The sequence below is a fragment of the Schistocerca americana genome, chromosome 4, assembly GCF_021461395.2.
Source record: "Schistocerca americana isolate TAMUIC-IGC-003095 chromosome 4, iqSchAmer2.1, whole genome shotgun sequence".
In the NCBI taxonomy this organism is placed as follows: Eukaryota; Metazoa; Arthropoda; class Insecta; order Orthoptera; family Acrididae; genus Schistocerca; species Schistocerca americana.
In genome coordinates this window covers 470,093,222-470,119,989 of record NC_060122.1, presented here as the reverse complement: position 1 = coordinate 470,119,989, position 26,768 = coordinate 470,093,222, and the positions used below count along the sequence as shown (strand labels likewise).

The 26,768-nt window shown below is 41.2% G+C and overlaps 1 protein-coding gene across 1 annotated transcript in view; it reads right to left on the bottom strand.

The window, feature by feature from the left end:
* LOC124612838 (glycine cleavage system H protein, mitochondrial) overlaps positions 1 to 26,768 on the bottom strand; it is an 80,332-nt gene that overhangs the window by 33,585 nt on the left and 19,979 nt on the right. The window contains exons 3-4 of the mRNA XM_047141264.1: positions 11,105 to 11,168; positions 8,767 to 8,898 (exon numbers count right to left, since the gene is read on the bottom strand). Coding sequence (XP_046997220.1) covers positions 8,767 to 8,898; positions 11,105 to 11,168 — 196 coding nt within the window. The remainder of the gene's footprint in view (positions 1 to 8,766; positions 8,899 to 11,104; positions 11,169 to 26,768) is intronic.

The window sequence follows — 26,768 nt, the reverse complement described above, 5'->3', positions numbered from 1 at the left end:
CTGGCCGCATATAGAACAGCTTGTCATGAAAGAAGAGGAGAAAACATGGTGCCTGGTTAGTTTCATGGATTCTGATGTTGACAGGCTCGTTATCAACATAGCAGGTGACACTTCCAAAACAGAAATGTATTTCTCCGATTCGGATAAGGAAGAAGCTAAGAGATTACTAGACAACTTACTGTAATTAATACCTTCAGAGGCTTCAGTACTCAACAATATAGTGAAATCCCTGCAGTATGCTTTTGCAGCACACTCAGAAAAAAATTACCCTGTGTTTAAGTTAGAAACTTTCACCACGCTTATTCGTAATTAGAATACCATGTCAGGTGAGAATGAGACCATTTTATGCTTCCTGTCTAGACACCTTAGAAGCATACAGTAGTGCTGGAGTTTTGCCGAATATTACATCATTCTGTTTAAAAGTTAAATGACATTCGAAGATACACTGTTTCTTTGCTCATCTCTTTCTATGCCTGAACTGCAATTGCTCACATCATTACAGGTTAGTTGGACCGCTGGCTCGCCAGTGCTGTCCCAAGTTTAATGTGCCAGTAAAGCTGTTGTCTCGCATTATTGCTCAGTCTATGTGCATTGATACAAGCATAAAACATATCTTTATGGTCGAACTTGACTGTACCAGTCATGGCTTGGCTTTCACTCCATGTGAAACAAAATCCAATGACATTCAAGCAGAAGCAGAAGAATACATGGCATAATGTTTACATCAGGTTTATTCTTATGATGAATAGAATATAATCAGAATTGCACCTCTTCACCAGGAGTAGAGTGGGGGCATTGCAGGTGCTACCATTGGAAATTTGAACACTTTTTAGAAGGCAAGAGGACATGGTACTCACAAGGCACTCGTTGGGCGTTGAAGCTGATAGAACACTTGGAAAATGCATAATGAGGTGAGGCATTTCGAAGATGTTTTTAAGAATTTATGAAGGGAAATGGAATGGAGAGAAATGCTGAAGGAAATGAGGTGTGAGTACGGTAAGTTGCACCAGTCACTGTGAAGCCAAATACAGCAAAGAGTGGAAGCAGTGCCACGCACAGTATGGGGTCTTAAGTGGGATTGGTTACACACAGGGAAAAGGTAATTAAAAATGGTTTTCAGATGTCAGGGAACTACATTATATGTAGACAGCAGTAAATACAATAAACTGGGACCTGGAAGTTATAGAGGCTCAGGTGGATATTTTGGACAGGAGATTGGCAGTAACAAGACTGTTGCAGTCTTCGGCCAATAGCTTGTGGAACACACTGGTAGTGGTAAAAGAGTTGCAGGAAGAGGCCTTACATGCGGCACACAGATGGGCGAGTCCAGCTGTGTTAATGCCAAATCAGTTCCTGGTAGGCCTATGGAAAGTGTAGGAGGAGTTGCTGCCAGAAATGGAACTTGTAGTTCAACCAAACATGTTGAACCTATCACTGTTATTACCATATGGCACAGATCAAAATCAGGACAGATGTACTGCAACTGTATATAACAGCATGGTTTCCAATTAGCAATGGGCAAGCCAGATTCAGTTGTGAATTGAGGAAATTTGGTGAAATTCGTCCAAGTAAAGACAAAAGGAGTAGTGCTGATCGCAGAAAATGGTGGCAATCACATGGTGATGTTGCTAACCAAATTCTATCACTGTCAGAAGCAGTTGTATTTAGGTATGCAGGTCAGGATTGTCCAAGTGACATACTGGAGACATGACCCTATTTTCAGCGAGGAGGTTTGCATTGGGTGGTTTTTGTAAACAGCACCGAAATGATAGTAGCAAACTGGTGAAGGCAAGGTAAGCTCACAGAGGTTGAATTTTTGGATCAGTTCAAGAGTGGAATACTTATTAACAGAAAATACTGTGACATGACAGGGCAGACATTTCATCTGGCAGCCTCTGCTACAGGGGAAACAAACTTTAAGATTACACAGCCATAGTTGTACTGGCCAGAGAAGTCACTAGCAGTCCTCCTAGACCTACCTGAATGAAACATTGGATTCTCATCTAATCCTGCATTTAGACCAACTAATAGACATGCAAGAGGGGCATATTTCTAAAGAGCAAATGCTTTCACATGGTCAGTGATCTCGGAAGGAGCAGCAGCACATTAAGATCTTAAATGTCACATCCACATGCACTGTGTTAGTGACTGTTTGCACAGCATTCATTCACTTTAGGCGGAGGGCAGCTTGCCAATGCGATCCTGCAGTACATAAGATACCTTTTGCCTAGATAGCTGTTCGTACATGAGAAGGTATGATGAGTGCAAAAGCTAGACGTAATTGATTGTACTCTTAATTAATTGTGATTTGAAGAACAAGAAACTGTGAGTGTTGTAGAAATGAGTATTGCTGCTTACCATACAAGATGTCATAAAGGCACAATAAGACGATATTCATGTAAATAGTCATTTACTGTTTTGTGGGGTTTAATGGTTAAGAGGTAGCTCGAACAAGAATGGAAGTTTTATGTAGTAGCTTAAGGACCATGGAACCAATGGGCTGGGAATTGTAGGGGAGGAATATGCTCCTTTTTAAAAGTCTGTTCTTGATGTAAGAGCAAAAATAATATGTGTCATAAATTTGTAAGGAAGTCTTCTGTTGCAGACTGGTCACAGGTCCCCCAAAGAGAGGAGCCATATGTGAGGCAAGTGGCCAGCTACAGAGGTGCTGATACGTAATTTCATTGGCGCAGTCAGGTTAAGCTGCACAATCATGGTGACATCACAGAAACGTGATGAAATGACATGGTGACCTGCAGTATATTTCAATACCACTGGAAAACAGATGTGGTTCTCATCTGTACATGCGTGGAAGCAGTGTAACGGCACAACAAGGGCCCTACTAATTGCTATAAGTACACTCTTCTTCTACGACAGTTATATGCAGTCTGGTAGACCCTTGACAACATTGGGTCCAGGTCGGCCACCAACATGCTATCTGCCAGGCAGCAGCTAACACCAGTCTGGGCAGCCAGCTCCACCAAACCAACTCCTGATTCTAAGTCTGCTGCCCCCCCTTCCCCCGCACCACAACAGCATCAAAATTCTGCCTTAGAGGGCAGCAGTTCTCAGACAGGGTAGAGTACTGACTCCACCCCTCCACAGCAGGGCGAGCTTATAATCCATGGCCACCTACGGAAATTCAGCAGATGTATGTGTTGCTGGCACTGTTCACTCACAGCCACATAATGATAGCTCAGGCACACACTGCTGAGTGAGAAGCAGTGCCAACAGTGCAGAACACAGACACCAAATGATCATCCCATCACTAAAACCTTCTGACGTCAACAGTAGACCACACACTGGCAAAGGGTGAATCCAGGGACATTACCGTACTCTGATATTGTTATCCAAGATGAATAAAACATGCTGTATCTTGCAGCAGAGTTCTCCTAATCAGCTCCACTGCCTTCATAACCCGATACTCCACTACATCTACAATATAGCGGCCTCACTCAACCCAGGTTGCTATAATACCTTCTGTCAGTAATCACTCTAATTCGGTACGAGTGGTGGAGCCTTTGTTCACAGGGAGAATGATCAAATCAGGGTTTGACTTGAGACTGAGAATGGCTACTATATTCTCTCCTGAGCGCTACAGGTTATTGGATAGGGATATAGAAAAGGAGGGGGTTTGGCCAGGTTGCAAGTAATGACTTGCTGGAAAGTAACTAGAAAGTAGCTGACTGGAGTGAGAGAGGGTAAAGGTTGGACTGAGGCATGAACTGGGAGAGGCAAGATTCAGTGTTGGTTTTATGTTAGTTTTGGTTAGAAGGATTAGTGGCAAAGTGTTTCCATTGTATAAATAAAGAAAAAGGAGAATATATTTTAGCTGCTGGTGAATCTTCTGGGATATATGGTTGTGGTTTATGAAACTGTTTCATTCATGATGCTTCATCCAGAACTGGGTTGGACATCTTCAGAGGTGGTCCTGGTTCCACTTAAGTCTTGTTGACAGATGGGAGAGAGATCAGAGAACAACAGGAATTCTGTGGAAAGGGGCATTGCGAAAGTTTACACATGATAAGCAGAGGCAATACTTGTCAGAGATGAAGCTGATCTATCAATCCTTGTATCACTATTTCAGTGGTTTATCTATACAGCCACTGATAACAGTCATTGCTGATAAATTTTGATTTTGGAAAACTTCACTTTATGATTTCCTGACCAAAGACTGTGCTTTACTACAGCTAATTTTTCTACTTCCCGAAGTCAGTGAAGGCTAATGTGTTCTTCCAAATGTGTATTAACACACCTCTTTTTAGTTCGGATGTAGACCTCACACAAGTATACACAATTTTGTAACAACTCACATGCCAACAGACCAGGTGATTTATGGTTTACAGCTCTGAGGGCTTGAAATAATTTCTTTGTTGGTCTAAAAACTGGCCTGGTGTTACATTTCTATAAAATCTTTCAGAATTGATCTTTTTTTTTTAATATAAAGGAGAAAACTGTGTTCTCCCATGGCTGCATTTTATCCTTGTTCTTTGGCCTACTGTTATTTGGTCATACAACTCTAGTTTCGCTCCTGAACACCTATTTTTCTCAAAGGCCTGCTTCAGATGTTTTAACTGAGTTTAAGTGGGCAAATTCTTTTGACTTTGTTAACAAGACATCCCTTTTATTGTGGGTATGGTCTGAATAGCTTGTACCAACCTTCCATCAGTCTGTGTCACAACTAAAACATCCAAAATAAACTGGATTTGTTTACTTACATAATTTAGGTAGCAAAAAACAATTCTTCTAAAGATTTTTTACCTTGTGACCAAACCTAAAATCAAAATTCCCACAACAAAGCAAATAATTGGGAACATTGTTAGGCATGAAACAAGTGATTTCAGTAAGGTAAATGATATTAAACTTCCTAACAACACCAGTAGTGAGATGTTAAATTGAAATCATTGGCCTCTATAAATTAAATGAACTCTTCCTGTAAATAGCAGAAAACACAGGAAGAAAGTTAAATTTACTTAGAAAGGCATTGCAGTTTTAACTACAGACATCAGTTTTGCCACATCCAATGTTAGAGGGTTCATAAGTAATAACTGTTCTGGCTATGATATTTCAACAAAAGCACTGAAATCTTGAGCTGACTTGATACTTATCTTTGCAATCCGCCAGCAAGTAAATGTGTATTTCCTGAATGCTACCCTATGCAATTGGCACATGCATGGACAGTCAGCTATGGAGACCCATTGCTAGAAGCATTTGGTAAACTGCATACTCAGACACACTTGCACTCTACCCACCGTTAAAGTCTCATGCTAGTTCCACCTCAGTTCGCCACCTGTCCTATTATTAAAATTGAACTAAGCAAGTGACCTCTAATTGTAGACTGCATCTTCTTTGTCACATTCTCATTTTTGCTGTGTGAGCCGTGCGCAGCTCATGTTTGTGCTGTTATTGCTTCACATCTTGTCTTGGTGGTACTGCCGTCTCATTTCTTATTTGATTTACTGGTGTCACTAAGTTGCTGGCTTGCCTGCCCATGAGTGGCAGCAGCAGCGCTTATAGATAAGAGCACTGTCGTACTATCTTTGGAGCGACCGCTAGGATTTCCGGGTCATCGTGTGTCGAGCGAGTTGAGTAGGGTCGGAGCAGCAGTGAGGTCCGGACAGCCATGACTCGCCCGACCGTTGCCAGCACTCTTGACTTAAGTGGGGACAACCTAGGTTAGTCATTCGGTGGTCGCCTACCACTTCCGGGTTCTCTGTGTATGCTGACTTGTGATTCCTCTTAGTTGTTCCTCAGTGACTGGTTTTAGTATTGTTCAAGTTGTTTGTGGAAATGTTTTTGCAGAACCGTGTGTAGCTTGTGAGGTTTTGACTGAGCATTTATTTTAATGGTGTCTGTGTTCTGGGTTGAGGTAGTCAGTTGGTTGGGACAGAGCAACAAGGAAGTCTCCGCGGAGCGAGGCCAGGCCGGGACTACTAGTGGCGTGCATGCACTGTCGAATTGTGGGGCGCTAGCTGCGAGAGCGACAAAGTTCGTTGCCCACCGAACCTAGACACTGAAGCTGAATGATCAGTTAACCTGTTATGAAATCTCAACTAGTGTGACATCTCTTCGTTCATTTGCAGGTTGTTGCTCCCTGGGCCATTCGGGTTAGCACCAACGTATGATGTGTTGGAGTCAGTGAAATCTTGCAGCCATCTTCCTATATTTAGATTAATTATTAAATTGACTGTTACTTTCCAGTGAAGTGCAGCAGCAGTATTTTCTGCCCTGTGGCCGTTAACACCCCAGTGTTGTGTGTGGCCTTCAGCTGAGGATTTATGTGAACCCCTTTTAATAAAGCCTTCAGTCGTGTGTACTCTTTACAGGCATAATTTTTTATAAGAAGGAAGGTGTTTATTTTAAACTGTTTGTCTGACTGTTTGTTGTTTCAAATTTGTTTGTGGCCTTCAGCTGTGCAATAAGTTAAAATTTCTTTAATTAGGCTTTTGGTTGTTCTGTTGTAAGTTTAAAAAAAATTTCTTGGTTGGAAAAATTGTTTATTAATATGTTTTAATATAGTTGTCCTTCAGATGTGTAGTGTAGGACTTCAGCCGCTAATTTTTTTCAATTGCGTGGTTTTCTTTTCCTAAAGGAAAAAAATTACTTTCTATTTCTAATTGCTTTTGATTTCTAAGCCAGGCCTTCAGCCGCTCTTGTTTTTGGTGTGGTTTTGGGCTTTCGGCCCAGAAAGCATCTCAAGTTCTTTACTAGGCCTTCATCTGTATTGTTTAATTGTGACCTTTTAAAGCCATGGGTAAATGAGTGGTTCATAGAAAAAAAAGTTGTGTGTTTCATTGTGCAACTCACAGTAACTGTTTACGGCCCCATCCACAATCATAACTTTACCCTGTGTGCTCTCTGAGTACCTACCAACCAGGTCTCACTGTTGATGAGGTAGCTCATAACAGAATACTGAACTATCTTTCTAAGAACAGCCTTTTAACAACTGATACTGCAATCATTACTCAAAACTGATGGCATCTTCCATTTATATCATCAGGCAATATACACTGATCAGCCAAAATGTTATGATCAGCGACCCGCTATCTATGTAATCCTATTCAGGCGATAGCAGCATCACTTGGTGAGGAATGACTGCTAGTCAAGACACATGCACAGTGTGTGTGTAGTACCAGTGAGCATGCTCTCCGTGTTTAGAATGGGGAAGGCGCATGATCTAATTGAGTCTGACGAAGTGCAGATCATGATAGCTTGGGGGCTTGGCATAAGCATTTCGGAAACTGTATGATTGTCAGGTGTTCAGTACTGCTGTGGTGACCATCTTCAACACACGGCAAAACAAAGGTGAAACCATGTCCACATGAGATGGGTTGGGTGGCCACCCGCATAACAGATGTCAGACGTCATAGGCTGCGCAGACTGGTAAAACAGGACAGGTAGCGAATTATGGTGAAAGTATTATCAGACTTTAATGTTGGGCAGAGTACAAGTGTGTCTGAATACACGGTGCACCATTCACTTCTAACAATGGGCCTCCACAGCCGACAACCCCTGCACATGTGTCAATGTTAGCACTACGACACCAACAACTATGACCGAAATGGGCACATGACCATTGGCACTGGACACTGGCGCACTGACAGCATTGCATGGTCTGATGAATCTCTCACCTTCGTCATATCAATAAGAGGGTGTGAATCCATCGTCTTCTGGGGAACAGCTCCTTGACACCTGTACTTTGGAATGGATAAAAGTTGGTGGCGGCTCCATTCTGCTTTGGGGAACATTCACGTGGGCATCCATGGGTCCAGTGGACTTTGTGCAAGGCACCAGAATGGCCAAGGAGTATCGTACAAGGGTTGAAGACCACATATATCCCTTCATGTTTACCAATGGTAATGGCATTTTTCAGCAGGATAACATGCCATGTCACAAGGTCAAATGTGTGTTAGAGTGGTTTGAGGAACACAGTGACAAGTTCCACCTGACGTGCTGGCCCTCCAACTTGCCAGATCTGAACCTGATTGAAAACATCTGGGAAGTGATTGAATGTGGCATCAGAGCTCTCCCCCCTGGAATTTACGGGAATTACACAACTTGTGTGTGCACATGCGATGCCAACTCCCTCCAGCAGCCTACCAAGACCTCATTATTTCCATGCCCTGATGAGTCATCACTGTTATCTGTGTCAAAGGTGGACATACTGGCTATTAGGTAGGTGGTGATAATGTTCTGGTTGATCAGTGTACAATATTATGCCAAGTATAAAGGGAAACTACTTAAATAGAATGACATTTGATGATACTTCGATTTTAGCAACTACATTACGAAATACAAGATTTTTCTGGCTAAATGTGAACTATCAAAGCTAGCCACCTTTCCTTGCTAAATCAATTCGCTGAAGCCATGCTCTCCAACAGTAACTTAACCATGGCACAAAAATTTGACTATATAATTGTGCGGGAAAAATGAGAAGTTTCTGGCAGCCACTGAAGTTACACAGTTACATCACAAAACACTGGAGAAAGCAGTTTAACAACCCAATAACAGTTTTTCTTTCTTTTTGTTAAGGAAAAAATTAAAACTATCACCTCAAGCTCTTTTTATTAAAAAAGAAAAAAAAGGACAAAATAACACTGCAACTTTTTACTGTGTGCACAGTATTTGTGAAGGGTTAATTGTGTTTTCTCTCATGTGAAAAATGTAAGCATGTAAAGTGATTTAATATTGGAATAAATAACTACATTATTGAAAAGTAATTGGAGTGTATCAATGATTTCTCTTAATTTACAACTATATTATTACCTTCCTTGTAACAGGATTTATTTATCAAACCAGGCTTTTCTTCAACAGATGTGTTCTTTTCTACTACTTTTCCTGATATAGGACTGTACAATTCACTAGCAGCTTTCACACTTTCCAGTGCACCACATTCATCTGGAATCACAGCACAATAAAACTATACAGAAACTAAAATACAACACCAATCTTAACTATTTATATTAAAAAAATAATCAATCAGACAAATCTGGATTTGTTCACGATAACTGTTGCTTTTCAAAACCAAAAGAGATTAAATTACAAGAATTATATTTGCTCAAGCAATTAAGTGTTCCAAAATTTAGATATAGAGCACAACAAAATCTCAAATATTTAATATGAATAAATCAATAATACCAGAGAAGGAAAGTTGCTACTCACAATATAGCGGAGATGCTGAGTCGCGATAGGCACAACAAAAAGATTCACACAATTAAAGCTTTCGGCCAGCAGTACACACACACACACACACACACACACACACACACACACGTGCGACTGCAGTCTCAGAGAGCTGAAACCACAATGTGAACAGCAGCACCAGTGCATGATGGGAGTGGCAACTGTGTGGGGGTAAGGAGGAGGCTAGGGCGGGGAGGGGGAGGTATAGTATACTGGGAGTGGTGGACAGTGAGGTGTTGCAGTTTAGACAGAGGGCAGGAGAGAAGGTGCGGAGAGGGGAGGGGATAAGTAGAGGAAAGGAGAGAAATAAAAAGAAATTAAAAGACTGGGTGTGGTGGTGAAATGACAGCTGTGTAGTGCTGAAAGGGAACATGGAGGGGGCTGGATGGGTGAGGACAGTGACTAACGAAGGTTGAGGCCAGGAGGGTTACGGGAACGTAGGATGTATTGCAGGGAACGTTCCCACCTGCACAATTCAGAAAAGCTGGTGGTGGTGGGAAGGATCCATATGGCACAGGCTGTGAAGCAGTCATTGAGATTAGGGATATCATGTTTGGCAGCGTGTTCAGCAACAGGGTGGTCCACTTGTTTTTTGACCACAGTTTATCGGTGGCCGTTAATGTGGACAGACAGCTTGTTGGTTGTTGGTTGTCATGCCTACATAGAATGCAGCACAGAGGCTGCAGCTTAGCTTGTAAATCACATGACTGGTTTCACAGGTAGTTCTGCCTTTGATGGGATAGGTGATGTTAGTGACCAGATTGGAAGAGGTGGTAGGAGGATGTATGGGACAGGTCTTACAACTAGGTCTATTGCAGGGGTATGAGCCATGAGGTAAGGGATTGGGAGCAGGGGTTGTGTAAGGATGGACCAGTATATTGTGCAGGTTGGATGGACGGTGGAATACCACAGGAAGGGGGGTGAGAAGGATAGTGGGCAGGACATTTCTCATTTCAGGGCATGACGAGAGGTAATCAAAACCCTGGCAGAGAATGTAATTCAGTTGCTCCAGACCCGGATGGTACTGAGTTACCTCTGTGAGCGGACTGTGGGACTTTTGGAGGTGGTGGGAGACTGGAAAGGTAAGGCATGGGAGAGTGTTTTTGTACAAGAATGGGAGGATAATTACGGTCAGTGAAGGCTTCAGCGAGACCCTCGGTATATTTTGAGAGGAACTGCTTGCCACTGCAGATGCGACGACGTAACCATCTCTGAGGTGAAGGTCAACATCTAGGAAGGTGGCTTGTTGGGTTGAGTACGACCCGGTGAAGCAAACGGGGGAGAAGTTGTTGAGGTTCTGAAACCTTCCTTCCCACCAACACCAGCTTTTCTGAATTGTGCAGGTGGGAACCTTCCCTGCAGTACATCCTACGTTCCCGTAACCCTCCTGGCCTCAACCTTCATTAAGTCACTGTCCTCACCCATCCAGCCCCCTCCCTGTTCCCATTAAAGCACTACAAAGCAGTCATATCACTGCTACACCCAGTCTTTTTTATTTCTCTCCTTTCCGTTACTTACCCCCTCCCCCCTCCGCACCTTCTCTTCTGCCCTCCATAGAAACTGCAACACTTCACTGTCCGCCACTCCCACCATACTATCCCTCCCCCTCCCCGCCCAAGCCTCCTCCTTACCCCCAACCAGTTGCCACTCCCATCATGCACTGGTGCTGCTGTTCGCAGTGTGGTTTCAGCTCTCAGACTGCAGACGTGTGTGTGTGTGTGTGTGTGTGTGTGTGTGTGTGTACTGCTGACAAAGGCCTTAATGGCTGAAAGCTTTAATTGTGTGAATCTTTTAGTTGTGCCTATTGCGACTCAGCATCTCCGCTATATGGTGAGTAGCAACTTTCCTTCTCTGGTATTGTTACATTCCATGCTGGATTTTCCATTGTTTGAATATGAATGAATCAATAACATAATCTCACCATCTTTTTTGACAACGGTTCCTACATCTGGCAGTTGGGCATACACCACTTCCCCCAACGAATCCTAAAAATGTATGCTAACATTAATAACATAAAGAATGGTAGACACTCAAATGACAGCAATTTCCAATATCAAAATCAACTATGAAGAATAGTGGATTAACAAATTTTAAAACTAGGAGAGTTAGAATACTATTGCTACTTATTGGTTTTTAACATGTTTTGCAATGAACAGTAGTTGTTGGTGTGGTGGTCTTCAGTCCTGAGACTGGTTTGATGCAGCTCTCCATGCTACTCTATCCTGTGCAAGCTGCTTCATCTCCCAGTAACAACTGCAACCTAAATCCTTCTGAATCTACTTAGTGTATTCATCTCTTGGTCTCCCTCTACGATTTTTACCCTCCACGCTGCCCTCCAATACTAAATTGGTGATCCCTTGATGCCTCAGAACATGTCCTACCAACCGATCCCTTCTTCTAGTCAAGTTGTGTCACAAATTTCTCTTCTCCCCAATCCTATTCAATACCTCCTCATTAGTTATGTGATCTACCCATCTAATCTTCAGCATTCTTCTGTAGCACCACATTTCAAAAGCCTCTATTCTCTTCTTGTCCAAACTATTTATCGTCCATGTTTCACTTCCGTACATGGCTACACTCCATGCAAATACTTTCAGAAACGACTTCCTGACATTTAAATCTATACTCTATGTTAACAAATTTCTCCTCTTCAGAAACACTTTCCTTCCCATTGCCAGTCTACATTTTATATCCTCTCTACTTCGACCATCATCAGTTATTTTGCTCCCCAAATAGCAAAACTCCTTTACTACTTTAAGTGTCTCATTTCCTAATCTAATTCCCTCGGCATCACCCGACTTAATTCGACTACATTCCATTATCCTCATTTTACTTTTGTTGATGTTCATCTTATATCCTCCTTTCAAGACACTATCCATTCCGTTCAACTGCTCTTCCAAGTCCTTTCCTGTCTCTTGACAGAATTACAATGTCATCGGCAAACCTCAAAGTTTTTATTTCTTCTCCATGGACTTTAATACCAACTCCGAATTTTTCTTTTGTTTCCTTTACTGCTTGCTCAATATACAGATTGAATAACATCGGGGAGAGGCTACAACCCTGTCTCACTCCCTTTCCAATCACTGCTTCCCTTTCATGTCCCTCGACTCTTATAACTGCCATCTAGTTTCTGTACAAATTGTAAATAGCCTTTCGCTCCCTGTATTTTACCCCTGCCACCTTCAGAATTTGAAAGGGAGTATTCCAGTCATCATTGTCGAAAGCTTTCTCTAAGTCTACAAATGCTAGAAACGTAGGTTTGCCTTTCCTTAATCTAGCTTCTAAGATAAGTCGTAGGGTCAGTATTGCCTCACGTGTTCCTATATTTCTACGGAATCCAAACTGATCTTCCCCGAGGTCGGCTTCTACTAGTTTTTCCATTTGTCTGTAAAGAGTTTGCGTTAATATTTTGCAGCTGTGACTTATTAAACTGATAGTTTGGTAATTTTCACATCTCTCCAACGCCTGCTTTCTTTAGGATTGGAATTGTTACATTCTTCTTGAAGTATGAGGGTATTTTGCCTGTCTCATAGGACTCAGGTCTCTCAGTGCTCTGTCGAACTCTTCACACAGTATCATATCTCCCATTTCATCTTAATCTACATCCTCTTCCATTTCCATAATATTGTCCTCAAGTACATCGCCCTTGTATAGACCCTCTATTTACTCCTTCCACCTTTCTGCTTTCCCTTCTTTGCTTAGATCTGGGTTTCCATCTGAGCTCTTGATATTCATACAAGTGGTTCTCTGTTCTCTAAAGGTCTCTTTAATTTTCCTGTAGGCAGTGTCTATCTTACCCCTGGTGAGACAAGCCTCTACATCCTTACATTTGTCCTCTAGCCATCCCTGCTTAGCCATTTTGCACTTCCTGTCCATCTCATTTTTGAGTCGTTTGTATTCCTTTTTGCCTGCTTCATTTACTGCATTCTTATATTTTCTCCTTTCATCAATTAAGTTCAATATTTCTTCTGTTACCCAAGGATATCTACTAGCCCTCGTCTTTTTACCTACTTGATCCTCTGCTGCCTTCACTACTTCATCCCTCAAAGCTAGCCATTCTTCTTCTACTGCATTTCTTTCCCCCATTCCTGTCAATTGTTCCCTTATGCTCTCCTTGAAACTCTGTACAACCTCTGGTTCTTTCAGTTGATCCAGGTCCCATCTCCTTAAATTCCCACCTTTTTGCAGTTTCTTCAGTTTTAATCTACAGTTCATAACCAATATATTGTGGTCAGAGTCCACATCTGCCCCTGGAAACGTCTTACAATTTAAAACCTGGTTCCTAAACCTCTGTCTTACCATTATATAATCTATCTGAAACCTGTCAGTATCTCCAGGCTTCTTCCATGTATACAACCTTCTTTTATGATTCTTGAACCAAGTGTTAGCTATCATTAAGTTGTGCTCTGAGCAAAATTCTACCAGACGGCTTCCTCTTTCATTTCTTCCCCCCAATCCATATTCACCTACTACGTTTCCTTCTCTTCCTTTTCCTACTACCGAATTCCAGTCACCCATGACTATTAAATTTTCGTCTCCCTTCACTATCTGAATAATTTCTTTTATTTCATCATACATTTCTTCAATTTCTTCGTCATCTGCAGAGCTATTTGGCATATAAACTTTTACTACTGTGGTAGGCGTGGGCTTCATGTCTATCTTGGCCACAATAATGCGTTCACTATGCTGTTCGTAGTAGCTTACCCGCACTCCTATTTTTTTATTCATTATTAAACCTGCTCCTGCATTCCCCCGTTTTGATTTTGTATTTATAACCCTGTATTCGCCTGACCAAAAGTCTTGTTCCTCCTGCCACCGAACTTCACTAATTCCCACTATATCTAACTTTAACCTATCCATTTCCCTTTTTAAATTTTCTAACCTACCTGCCCGATTAAGGGATCTGACATTCCACGCTCCGATCCATAGAACGCCAGTTTTCTTTCTTCTGATAAAGACGTCCTCCTGAGTAGTCCCCGCCCGGAGATCCGAATGGGGGACTATTTTACCTCCGGAATATTTTACCCAAGAGGACGCCATCATCATTTAACCATACAGTAAAGCTGCATGCCCTCGGGAAAAATTACGGCTGTAGTTTCCCCTTGCTTTCAGCCATTCACAGTACCAGCACAGCAAGGCCATTTTGGTTAGTGTTACAAGGCCAGATCAGTCAATCATCCAGACTGTTGCCCCTGCAACTACTGAAAAGGCTGCTGCCCCTCTTCAGGAACCACACATTTGTCTGGCCTCTCAACAGATACCCCTCCGTTGTGGTTGCACCTAGGGTACGGCTATCTGTATCGCTGAGGCACGCAAGCCTCCCCACCAACAGCAAGGTCCATGGTTCATGGGGGTAGGCAATGAATAGTGTATTCACATATGTAATTTTACATGCAATCAAAAATGTTCACATGTGTGTGAAATCTTATGGGACTTAACTGCTAAGGTCATCAGTCCCTAAGCTTACACAATACTTAACCCAAATTATCCTAAGGGCAAACACACCCACCTATGCCTGAGGGAGAACTCTAACCTCCGCCGGGATCAGCTGCACAGCCCATGACTGCAGCGCCTTAGACCACTTGGCTAACCCCGCGCGACTACATGCAATCATGAAGTGTCAACACAACTATTCAGCAGCTCTAGGTAAGATTGCACTTCAGTTACTTAGAAAGTAACGCGCTGACTGCAAATTTCTTGACATCAGCTGCATTATGCACAGATATACAACCCAATAGCAGCATGTGAAACTTAATGCTGGACTGGGACTCAAACCATGATGTCCCACTTATTGCAAGTTCGAGTCCTCGACTTGCACAAATTTTCGTGTATCACTAAAACCTAGTACAGTTGAAATCAAATGAATTCACAATCTTCTTTCAGACATGCAAAACAAAATATCTGCATGATGCTACCTCATGGATAGAATGCATTTTAGATTGTATCTAGCTGTTGTAAGTGCCATTCATCAGACTATTGAGAATTCTGGCATGGAGGAACTAATTTATTTTGTGCTCTGATGAAGTAAATATTTGTGATGTTAAGCATCTGTACTCTTACAGGTATGTCAAGTCTATTTAAACTTTATACAGCATATAACTATACTTATTCAGTAATATTACAGCATAGAAAATTTTTAAATCCTAGCCCCTTTGCAGTAAAAAGCATGTCTAAAAATATATCAAATTGTATCACCACTTTTATTATATACTGCAGCAGCACATTTTAAAATAATGTTCACTGTACATATTTTACCAACTGATTTGATCTAATAATATTGTACTGCTACATGTGTAGCCAATGAAGGGGGCCTATTTATGGTTTTTATTGGAAGATTGAATTTCGCATGCTTAATTCTTGCATTTTATTTAACCTTGAAATGGAGCAGATGTCATATCTATAATTACAATTACAAATATTGTCTTACTGCACTGCACATGTTGCATCATTTCATTGAAACACCTACACATCAAAAAAAGTTTTCCATCACCCCAGTTCCCAGAACTCCTGAAGATAGACGTTGACTGTCGATACTGTATCACAGACACAGTCCCTTTGACAGTTCAGAGATATCATTAACCCGCCCAAAGATGTAAACAACCATGCTTGAGCAGCGTCTATTAGACAGAGGGGGTCCCCACAGCCGATCAGTTCCAGTCATTCCACCAGGAAGGAGGTACACGGCTCGTGTTGTCCGCAGTTCAACAATGCCTAGGCGGTCAATACCGACGGGAGGCCCTAGCCACACGACATTTCCATTTCCATTGAAACACAATTATATGACACGTTATGCTAGTAATCATGTAATTAAAAAAAGACATTCCTCAGTTTTTCATCAAAATAAAAACTAGTTACTAGAGCCCCAGTGATGTAGTAAGAGTGAATTAGTAACTATAAATAATGCTGATGATAATATTATCAGATTGTAACTTGTGTTACAGCACTACAGTTTTTTCATGTAGCGGTACCAGTGAAATATGGTTTTTGGTCCCAAGAAGACATGGAGAGGGGTAGTGATGCTATTGGACATGCTCCCAAAGGACAAAGAAAAAGAAGCAGAGGAACATCATCTGCTTTTGCAATCACCGGTGGTCCTTACAAGATGTCCTCTTTGATACAGAATATGAGAGAATTGAAAGTCGGTCTAAGGAAACTAAACAGCGCATGATTAAGTGCCTCAGGTGTGGTGTATGATTGCATACCTGATGAGCAAAAGTATTTGCAAAGAAAAAGGTGTTGTATCGTGATAGCTGCAAACCTGAATGAATAGTTAATGTTGAAACTTCAGTCTAAGTCCAAAAGTAGGCTAATATTTTAGATAATGAATATGTATTAAGGGCTCGGATTTCTTTCTTAATGTCTGAAAAATTAAAATAAATATTGCTGATACCAAATTTTGTATTTATTGCTATGAAAGAGAAAATTTTTTAGTGGTACAATTCATAATACCAATGATACAATACAGAAGACCTGTTTATGAAATGTAATGCTTTGCACCTCTCCATTTACTGTGTTCTATCTTTTAAATTTCAGTAAATTTAGTTTCAAAACTTAAAGCATATGTGTCCGACAGAATTGGCTATACCTTGTCGACATTACATTTAGGTAATGTATATTAGATCTCGGTCCAATTAGAAAAATGCTCAAAGTGAAACATAAGACCAGATTACCTGTCCAAGATGTCCAGTACTGTCATGTTCCAAAAAACATTTGACACAGTGCCACCACAGCAGACTTAACAAATGTCATAGCACATAGAATGGGTTCCCAGATATGTGAGTGGCTTGATTACCTTTTTAATAGAACCCATTACACTGTCCTCAGTGGTGCCTGTACATCAGAGAGAAGCGGAACAGCCTGAGTGCCTCAGAGAAGGGTCGAAGGATTGGACAAATATATTATACTAGAACTGACATGTGATTACATTTTCACGCAATTTGGATGCATAGATCCTGAGAAATCAGTACCCAGAACAACCACCTCTGGCCGTTATAACGGCCTTGATACGCCTGGGCATTGAGCCAAACAGAGCTTGGATGGCGTGAACAGGTACAGCTGCCCATGCAGCTTCAACACGATACCGCAGGTCATCAAGAGTAGTGACTGGCGTACTGTGACAAGCCAGTTGCTCGGCCACCATTGACCAGATGTTTTCAATTGGTGAGAGATCTGGAGAATGTGCTGGCCAGGGCAGCAGTCGAACATTTTCTGTATCCAGAAAGGCCCGTACAGGACCTGCAACATGCAGTCGTGCATTATCCTGCTGAAATGTAGGGTTCCACAGGGATCGAACGAAGGGTAGAGCCACGGGTCATAACACATCTGAAATGTAACATCCACTGTTCAAAGTGTCGTCAGTGCGAACAAGAGGTGACAGAGATTTGTAACCAATGACACCCCATACCATCACGCCGGGTGATATGCCAGTATGGCGATGACGAATAAACACTTCCAATGTGCGTTCACCGCAATGTCACCAAACACGGATGCGACCATCACGATGCTGAAAACACAACCTGGATTCATCCGAAAAAATGACGACATGCCATTCGCGCACCCAGGTTCGTTGTTGAGTACACCATCGCAGGCACTCCTGTCTGCGATGCAGCGTCAAGGGTAACCACAGCCATGGTCTCCGAGCTGATAGTCCATGCTGCTGCAAATGTCGTCTAACTGTTCGTGCAGATGGTGGTTGTCTTGCAAATGTCCCTATCTGTAGAGTCAGGGATCGAGACATGGCTGCACGGTCCGTTACAGCCATACAGATAAGATGCCTGCCATCTCGACTGCTAGTGATACAAGGCTGTTGGGATCCAGCATGGCGTTCCGTATTACCCTCCTGAACCCACCGATTCCATATTCTGCTAACAGTCATTGGATCTCGACCAACCCAAGCAGCAATATCGCGATACGATAAACCGCAATCGCGATAGGCTACAATCTGACCTTTATCAAAGTCGGAAACGTGATAGTACACATTTCTCCTCCTTACACAAGGCATCACAACAACGTTTCGCCAGGCAACGCCGGTCAACTGCTGATTGTGTATGAGAAATCGTTTGGAAACTTTCCTCATGTCAGCACGTTGTAGGTGTCGCTACCGGCGCCAACCTTGTGTGAATGCTCTGAAAAGCTAATCATTTGCATATCATAGCATCTTCTTCTTGTCTGTTAAATTTCGCGTCTGTAGTACATCATCTTCGTGGTATAGCAATTTTAATTGCCAGTAGTGTGTGTGTGTGTGTGTGTGTGTGTGTGTGTGTGTGATGCAGTGGACAGAGTGAACAGCAATTTGCAACTGTTTGCTGGAGATACCGTAGTACATGGAAAAGTATCATCATTCAGCATCTGTAGAAGGATACAAGATGACATTTCCATTTGGTGTTATGAGTGGTGGTTTGGTCTAAATGTGGAAAAACTTAAGTTAATGCAGATGAGTAGGAAGAACAGAACTGCAATGTTCAAATACAGTATTAGAAGTTTGCTGCTTTACACAGTCATATCAATTAAGTATCTAGACATAATGGTGCAAAGAAATATGAAATGTCACGAGTATGTAAGGAAGGCAGTAGAAGAGGTCGACTTTGGTTTATTGGGAGAATTTTAGGACAGTCTAGCTCATCTATATACAACACTATGTCAAATTAAAGGCAAATATCAAAGCAACTCTCAGGTGTGCTGCTAGATTTATTACTGGTACATTCAATCAACACACGAGTATCACAGAGATGCTTCATGAACTCAAATGAAAAACCGTGAAGGGAAGACAATTCACAACACTACTGAGGAAACTTAGGCCTTTGCAGCTGACTATACAATGCATTTACAGCTACCAACGTAGAATTCACTTAAGGACCATGAGGACAAGATAAGAAAATTTACGACTCTTATGGAGGCATATAGACAGTCATTATTCCCTTGCACCAATTTTAAGTGGAAGAGGAAAGGAAATGACTAGTAGAGATACAACATAGCCTCCTGCAGGCACTGTATGATGGCTTGCAGAGTATGACTGTTGATGTAAATGTTTATGTCCAAGAACGTGGGAGGGGAGGCAGTAACAGGGAAAAACTCCATTACTCCTACAAGCAGTGCGCTGCCAGATTCTACACATCCATAAGCGTCACTGAATTAAGTGCTCATTTAGAATATGGACAAAAACAAGACACACAGTATATCTCATCTTGACTGTCCATGACACTTCATTGGCAATATCTGTAAAACTTTCTTTGCAGTGATGTGTGTATTTTCCACAGCTGTAGATGTTCACATTTGTCATCTGCTGGTTCAGTCAGAGGTGACTGTGTAGACTCCTTGTTTGAATCTATGCCAAATGATTCTGTTATATTTTCAGTTTCCTCCACCATCAATGTCTCTCTCCTCCACAAGTATTCACAAACTTTTTTAATTATTATAAATAGTGCTTTTCGTTTCCTAAAGACACATCACTAAAACTAATGCCACAGCAATAAAATTAATCTGCCTGCATGGTCTAGCAGAGTTTTTGGCTGCTAATGTCAGGGTCCAGTCTAATTTCCAGTGATAACTTCAAGGTCTGGAAGGAGCATTCTCTTGACTTTTGAGACTGAGAAGTTGCTCGAGTATGGAATAGGGAAGGGAAGAACCGAGAAGTTAAACCAATATCAGTATTTTAGTTTTGGATAAATGGTATTTTTTGGTATTTGCTTGATTTCAGTTACAACAGGTTTTTTTTTCATTTTTACTAAGAACTGGGTAAAAAAAATAGCATATCAATTTACCACTGCAGCAGTGTTAAAATATTTTATTGCTCTTGAATGTTCAGTTATTATAGAAAATGGGAAAAGCAATCAGTGTAGGTTTATAAAAACCTCAAAGTTACAAAATAGCAACAAACACATACTAGCACCATCAGAATTGGCAGAGCATTGCTAAGACATAAATGTATCTAGTGGCATGGCCTATTACACAACAGGCCTGCACATGCAGGAACACATGCCCACAGCTGGTCTATATGGTAGTTTCTTGCTGTCATCCTTGGATACTGGTAGTATTGCAGAATGACATCATTACTAATTTGGAAGTGCTTTACGATAGTAATGAAGTGCGATGGTGTATTTGCTTTAAGTGATGAAAAATGAGAGGAAGCACAACATCATATAAGTAGAAAACATCCATAATGTTTCTTGGAAGACAAGGCAAATTTAAATGCTATACCTATACTGTATGTGTGAAACCCTGGTCTGATGTAAGAGAGGGCCTAAAGGCCATAATCTTATCACAGTTTTAAAAAATGCAGGGAAATCATTGACTTGTGACCTCCCACTCTCGCTGTGTCAGTATTCTACATCTACATCCACATTCCACAAGCCACTGATTGGTGCATGGCAGAGGGTACTTTGTACCACTACTAATCATTTCATTTCCTGTTCCACTAACAAATAGAGCAAGGGAGTAAAGACTGTCTATATGCCTCCATATGAGCCCTAATTTCTCTAAACTTCGTGGTCCTTGAGCGAAATGCAGGTTTGTGGCAGTAGAATCATTCTGCTGTCAATTACTTTTGAATGCATTACGGGAACAGCAATGATCAATGTCTTATAAATAATTACTATTAATAACTGTCTTGATCACGATTTATTTAACAAGGTGACCGGTTTCGACCACTACTGTGGTCATCTTCAGGCCATTGAGTAGGAACCTGTTTCTGTTGGAGAATCACAATAAATCATGATCAAGACTGTTTTTAATAGTAATTATTCTGCCGTCAGCTTAAATGTTGTTAATAGTATCCTTGAAAAGAATGTTGCCTTACCTCCAGGGATTCCCATTTGGGTTCCTGCAGCAAATCCATGATACTTGTGCACCATTCACAGCTACCAGTAACAGACCTAGCAGACCCTCTCTGAATTGCTTCCGTGTCTTACTCTAAACCAACCTGGTGCGGATCCCAAACATTTCAGCAATACTCCAGAATTACGTCGCACTAGTGTCCTATATGCAGTCTCTTTTACAGATGAATAAAACTTTCCAAAATTCTCCCAATAAATTGAAGTTGACTATTTGTCTGACCTAACACAAGCACTAAATACTCATTTCATGTCATACTGCTTTCCAAGGTTACACTTAGATATTTAAGTAATGTGACTCTGTTAAGCAGCATACTAGAAATTCTGTATTTGAACATTACGCATTGGTTTTTCCAACTCATTTGCATTAATTGACATTTCTCTAAATTTACAGCTAGCTGCCATTCATCACACCAATTAGAAATCTTGTCTGAGTCATTGTATCCTCCTACAGTCTCTCAATGGCAACACTTTCCTGAACCACCACAGTGTCATCAGCAAATACCTGTAGATTGCTGCCTATCTTGTCCATCAGATGTAGAAAATAATAATAATAATAATAATAATAATAATAATAATAGTTCTATCACACTCCCCTCGGATACTTCTGATGATACCTTTGTCTGACTAACATTTGCTGTGGTGGATAACATATTGGGTTCTATCACTTAAGAAGTTTTCGAGCTGCTCACATACTCGCACCTTTGTTAACAGTCTGCAGTGGGGCACTGTGTCAAATGCTTTTCAGAAACCTAAAAATGTGGCATCTGCCAGTTGCCCTTCATCTGTAGATCACAATATATGATGTGACAAAAGGACAAGCTTTGTTTTGCACTAACAATGCTTTCTAAAATCGTGCTGATTCGTGGTCAGGAACTTTTCTTGTCTCATGGAAATTTATTATATTTGAACTGAGAATACATTCAAGACTTTTACAGAAAACTCATGTTAAGGACATAGGTTTAAATTTTTTGGTCCATTTTTACCCTTCTTATGTACAGGAGTCACCAACAGTATTTTCCAATTGTTTGGGACTTTCCGCTGGGCAAGAGATTCACAACAAACATGGGATAAGTAAGGGCCGGTGCTGTAGAGTACTCTTTCTACAACCAAGCTGGGATTCCATCCAGATGTGGCAACTTATTTATTTTCAACTCTTTCAGTTGCTTCTCCGTGCCAAGGATGCCTATTACTATGTTGTCCATATGGGTGTCTGTGTGATGGTCAAAAAAAGTTATGACTGCGCGATCTCCTGCATTATTTCTTAAATACAAAACTTTGAAACTTCAGCTTTTGTTTTACTATCCTTTACTGCCTCAACAGACTGGTCAACGAGTGATTGGATGGAAGATTTGGCAACGTTAGCAATTTTACATAGAGCCAGACTTTTCTCTTGTTCTCGGCCAGATCTTTTTACAGATTCATAAATCTCCACTACCCTTAGCTTCCCAATATTTACACATTCTCTTTTGAACAAAGAGTGCAACAGCTTTTGCTTCCTCAGCATCTTCCAAATTTCACAGTTAAACTATGGTGGATCCTTTCTATCCTTAATCCACTTACTACACATGTACTTCCCCTCATACTGGAACTAAATTATGTCAATTCATTGTCCAAGTCAGTTGCTAACCACAGATCATCTGGTCTAACAAATTTTCTCCTAGCCTTCTTGACTGATTTATTAACTTCTATAACCATAGTTGCTAAGATAACATCATGATCACTTATCACTGTCTCAATACTGGTGCCGTCAATAAGGTCAGGCCTGTTTGTAGCTAGAAGGTCTAAAATATTCCCACTGAGTGTGGGCTGTCAAACTAGTTGCTCAAGTTACTAATCAGGGACGAATTATATAGTTTCACTTGAGTGCTTCAGTAGTTAGGTTTCTGAATCTCTGCGTATTAATCTAAATTACTAGACAGATCCTGCATTTTCGTCAGGGTCTACAGTAGAGTTGCACGGCACAAGCCGATAGTTCGTTTATCTGCATAGTTTAGTTTTCCACGGTCTTTAGTATGGACAGGGACTGCAATTGTTGTGTGCGGATGTGAGCCTATTAGGTGACACTTCGCTCTCAGCTTCAGGCTGTGATGGCTTCGGTTACACAGCTTGAGGCTGCAGTGGGTGGACACCGCTGCTGTGGGCCAGCTGTGGAGATCCAAAGGACATCCAGCACGTCCAAGTCCTCCGATCGGTCCTCACCGGAGGCCAGCCCACCCCTCATCCATGGTTGAGTGGGAGGTCACCACAGGGCATAGCAAGCGGAGAAAGACTTCCCAAGCTGCCGTACATAAGGCCTCCCCGGTTTGTCTGACAAGCAGGTTCCAGGTGCTGTCTGGGTCTGACAGTCACTGAGCCAGTGCTGTTCCTTATCTATATAAACAATTTGGGATACAATCGTAGCAGTCATCTTAGATTGTTTGCAGATGATGCTGTTGTTTATTAACTAATAAAGTCATCAGATGATCAAACCAAATCGCAAAATGATTTAGAAAAGATATCTGTATGGTGTGAAAATTGGCAATTGACCCCAAATAATGGAAAATGAAAGGTCATCCACGAGTGCTAAAATGAATTCGTTTAACTTCGGTTACATGATAAATTCGTCAAATCAGAAGACCATAAATTCAAATAAATACCTAGGAATTACATTAACGAACAACTTAAATTTGATGGGAACACACAAAAAATTTTGTGGGGAAGGCTAACCAAAGACTGCCTTCTACTGTTGCGACACTTAGAAAATGTAAAAGATCTACTAAGGAGACTGCCTACACTACACTTGTCCATCCTTTTTTAGAATACTGCTGCACGGTGTGGGGTCCTTACCAGATAGGACTGAGGGAGAACAGCGAAAAAGTCCAAAGAAGGGCTGCACATTTTGTACTATCATGAGATACAGGAGAGAGTGTCACTGAAATGATACAGGATTTGGGCAGGACATCATTAAAATAAAGGTGTTTTTCATTGCGACAGAATCTTCTCATGAAATTCCAATCATGAACTTTCTCCTCTGAATGCGAAAGTATTTTGTTGACACCGACCTACATAGAGAGAAACGATCACCATGATAAAATATGGGAAATTAGAGCTCGTACAGAAAGATATAGGTGTTCGTTCTTTCCGTGCGTTACACGAGATTGGAATGATAGAGAATTGTAAAGGAAGTTCGATGAACCCTCTGCCAGGCACTTAAATGTGATTTGCGGAGTATCCATGTAGATGTAGAAGACAGTTTTTAGAAAACTGTGCTGAAAATCACTTCGCAAGTCTGTCTGTCTGTCTGTATTTCCCCCCCCCCCCCCCCCCCCCCCCCACACACACACACACATACACACACACAACGAATCCATAGATGTCCCAGTCTACACTTGATATGTTAAAGCCACCACCAACTAATGGTTTGGGTATTTATGTGCTACTGACCATAGATGTTCTTTGAATTACTAAAAAACTGTCATGTCAGATTTGGGTGGCTGGTAAAAACATCCAACAATTACCTTTATTTCAAATACACCCGTTATATGTGACCAGATACCCTTACTGTCACACTCAAATACAATCTCAATAGAGAGAATATTTTTGTCAGCTGCAACAATCATCATCCCCCCCCCCCCCCCCTCCTCCGTAGCATCTAATCTGTCTTCCCAAGATTCAGTCCATGACTTGGTAAATGTCAAAGCTTTCTACTTCAGGTTTCGCCAGTTCTTGGTCCTGAGAATACTTTGAGTGTAAGAACTTTCCTGGAGAGCAGTAAATTCAGGAACTTCGTTACAAATACTTCAACAATTTACTGATAATATGTTGACAGAGGAAGTGTCTTTACTCTGAGCACTGTCTAATTTTGCTGTCTGTGTACCGTCTGGCAAGTGTTCATGAGAGTACCTGAAACTACTACCTACCCTAAAAAAAACACTACGTGACTCCCCAAGTACTCTGCTACCTAAGCTGCTTCATTTGTGTAGTGCACCTTCATCTATTGGGAGGGAGTCCTACAATTCCCCACCCAATAGTACAGGTCCTTCACCATCTTTGCTGGAGACAATGAGAGCAATTGCTGCCACAGCCTCAACCCCCATATCGATGGAGATTTCCCTCTCCTTCACCTGCATTAGAATTTTTCAATCTTTGTTCACTTTATTGTTGGAAATAATAGCCATAAAAAAACCTACCCTCAGTTACTTCAGGAACCAGTTTTTTGAGCAGTCTTAACAGTCAAGTTAAAAGAAAGTATATAACCAAAAACCATCTGTTTCAGCAATAACTGCTATCCCTAATATAGAAGCAGTGAAATTGACACACAAGTCACCTAAGCAATATTTGATATCAAAAGGCTTGCCAAATGCTATGTGACACACAATATTTATTTATTAGGAGCAAAACCATGTAGCAGGGATGGCTAGAAGACAAATGTAAGGATGTAGAGGCTTATCTCACTAGGGGTAAGATAGATACTGCCTACAGGAAAATTAAAGAGACCTTTGGAGAAAAGAGAACCACTTGTATGAATATCAACACATTCAGACTATTGATCTTATCCTTTCAAAGATTCCACACCAGTTCTATAGGATTTAGGACTGTATAGTATGGCAGAAATAGGAAAGGAACCATTTTCTTGCAAAATTTTGTCTGTGGAATGAACTTATTTAATGCCAAAAGTTTAGGTCTCCTTGGGTTTATATAATTTTTTCCTTTTTTTCTACATTTCTATATGATAAGTCCGACTTTTCCATTGCTGACATAGAGGAGAAGTGAACAGGAAATGAAACTCTGCATTCACACGAATGAATCACTAACCAACATTGCTGTTTGAGAATACTATTTGCATACTGTTACTTTACAACAACTATTCACAGTGTACTCGGAATGAATCCACAGTTCATCTAAAACTAATACCCACCTTAATTTCGAAAGCCTTATTTTTCATAAAAATATCTAACGTAGTCTGCACTTTTTGCAAGTACCTTCTTTCGTCTGGACACGACGACTCATTTATTCTGGTTTCTTTTAATATCAGATCTCTTAGATGGAACATTATGGTATTGACAGGAATGGGGGAAAGAAATACAATAGAAGAAGAATGGGTAGCTCTGAGGGATGAAGTAGTGAAGGCAGCAGAGGATCGAGTAGGTAATAAGACGAGGGCTAGTAGAAATCCTTGGATAACAGAAGAGATATTGAATTTAATTGATGAAAGGAGAAAATATAAAAATGCAGTAAATGAAGCAGGCAAAAAGGAATACAAACGTCTCAAAAATGAGATGGACAGGAAGTGCAAAATGGCTAAGCAGGGATGGCTAGAAGACAAATGTAAGGATGTAGAGGCTTATCTCACTAGAGGTAAGATAGATACTGCCTACAGGAAAATTAAAGAGACCTTTGGAGAGAAGAGAACCACTTGTATGAATATCAAGAGCTCAGATGGAAACCCAGTTCTAAGCAAAGAAGGTAAAGCAGCAAGGTGGAAGGAGTATATAGAGGGTCTATACATGGGCAATGTTCTCGAGGACAAGATTATGGAAATGGACGAGGATATAGATGAAATGGGAGATAAGATACTGCGTGAAGAGTTTGACAGAGCACTGAAAGACCTGAGTCGAAACAAGGCCCCGGGAGTAGACAACATTCCATTAGAACTACTGACGGCCTTGGGAGAGTCAGTCCTGACAAAACTCTACCATCTGGTGAGCAAGATGTATGAGACAGGTGAAATACCCTCATACTTCAAGAAGAATATAATAATTCCAATCCCAAAGA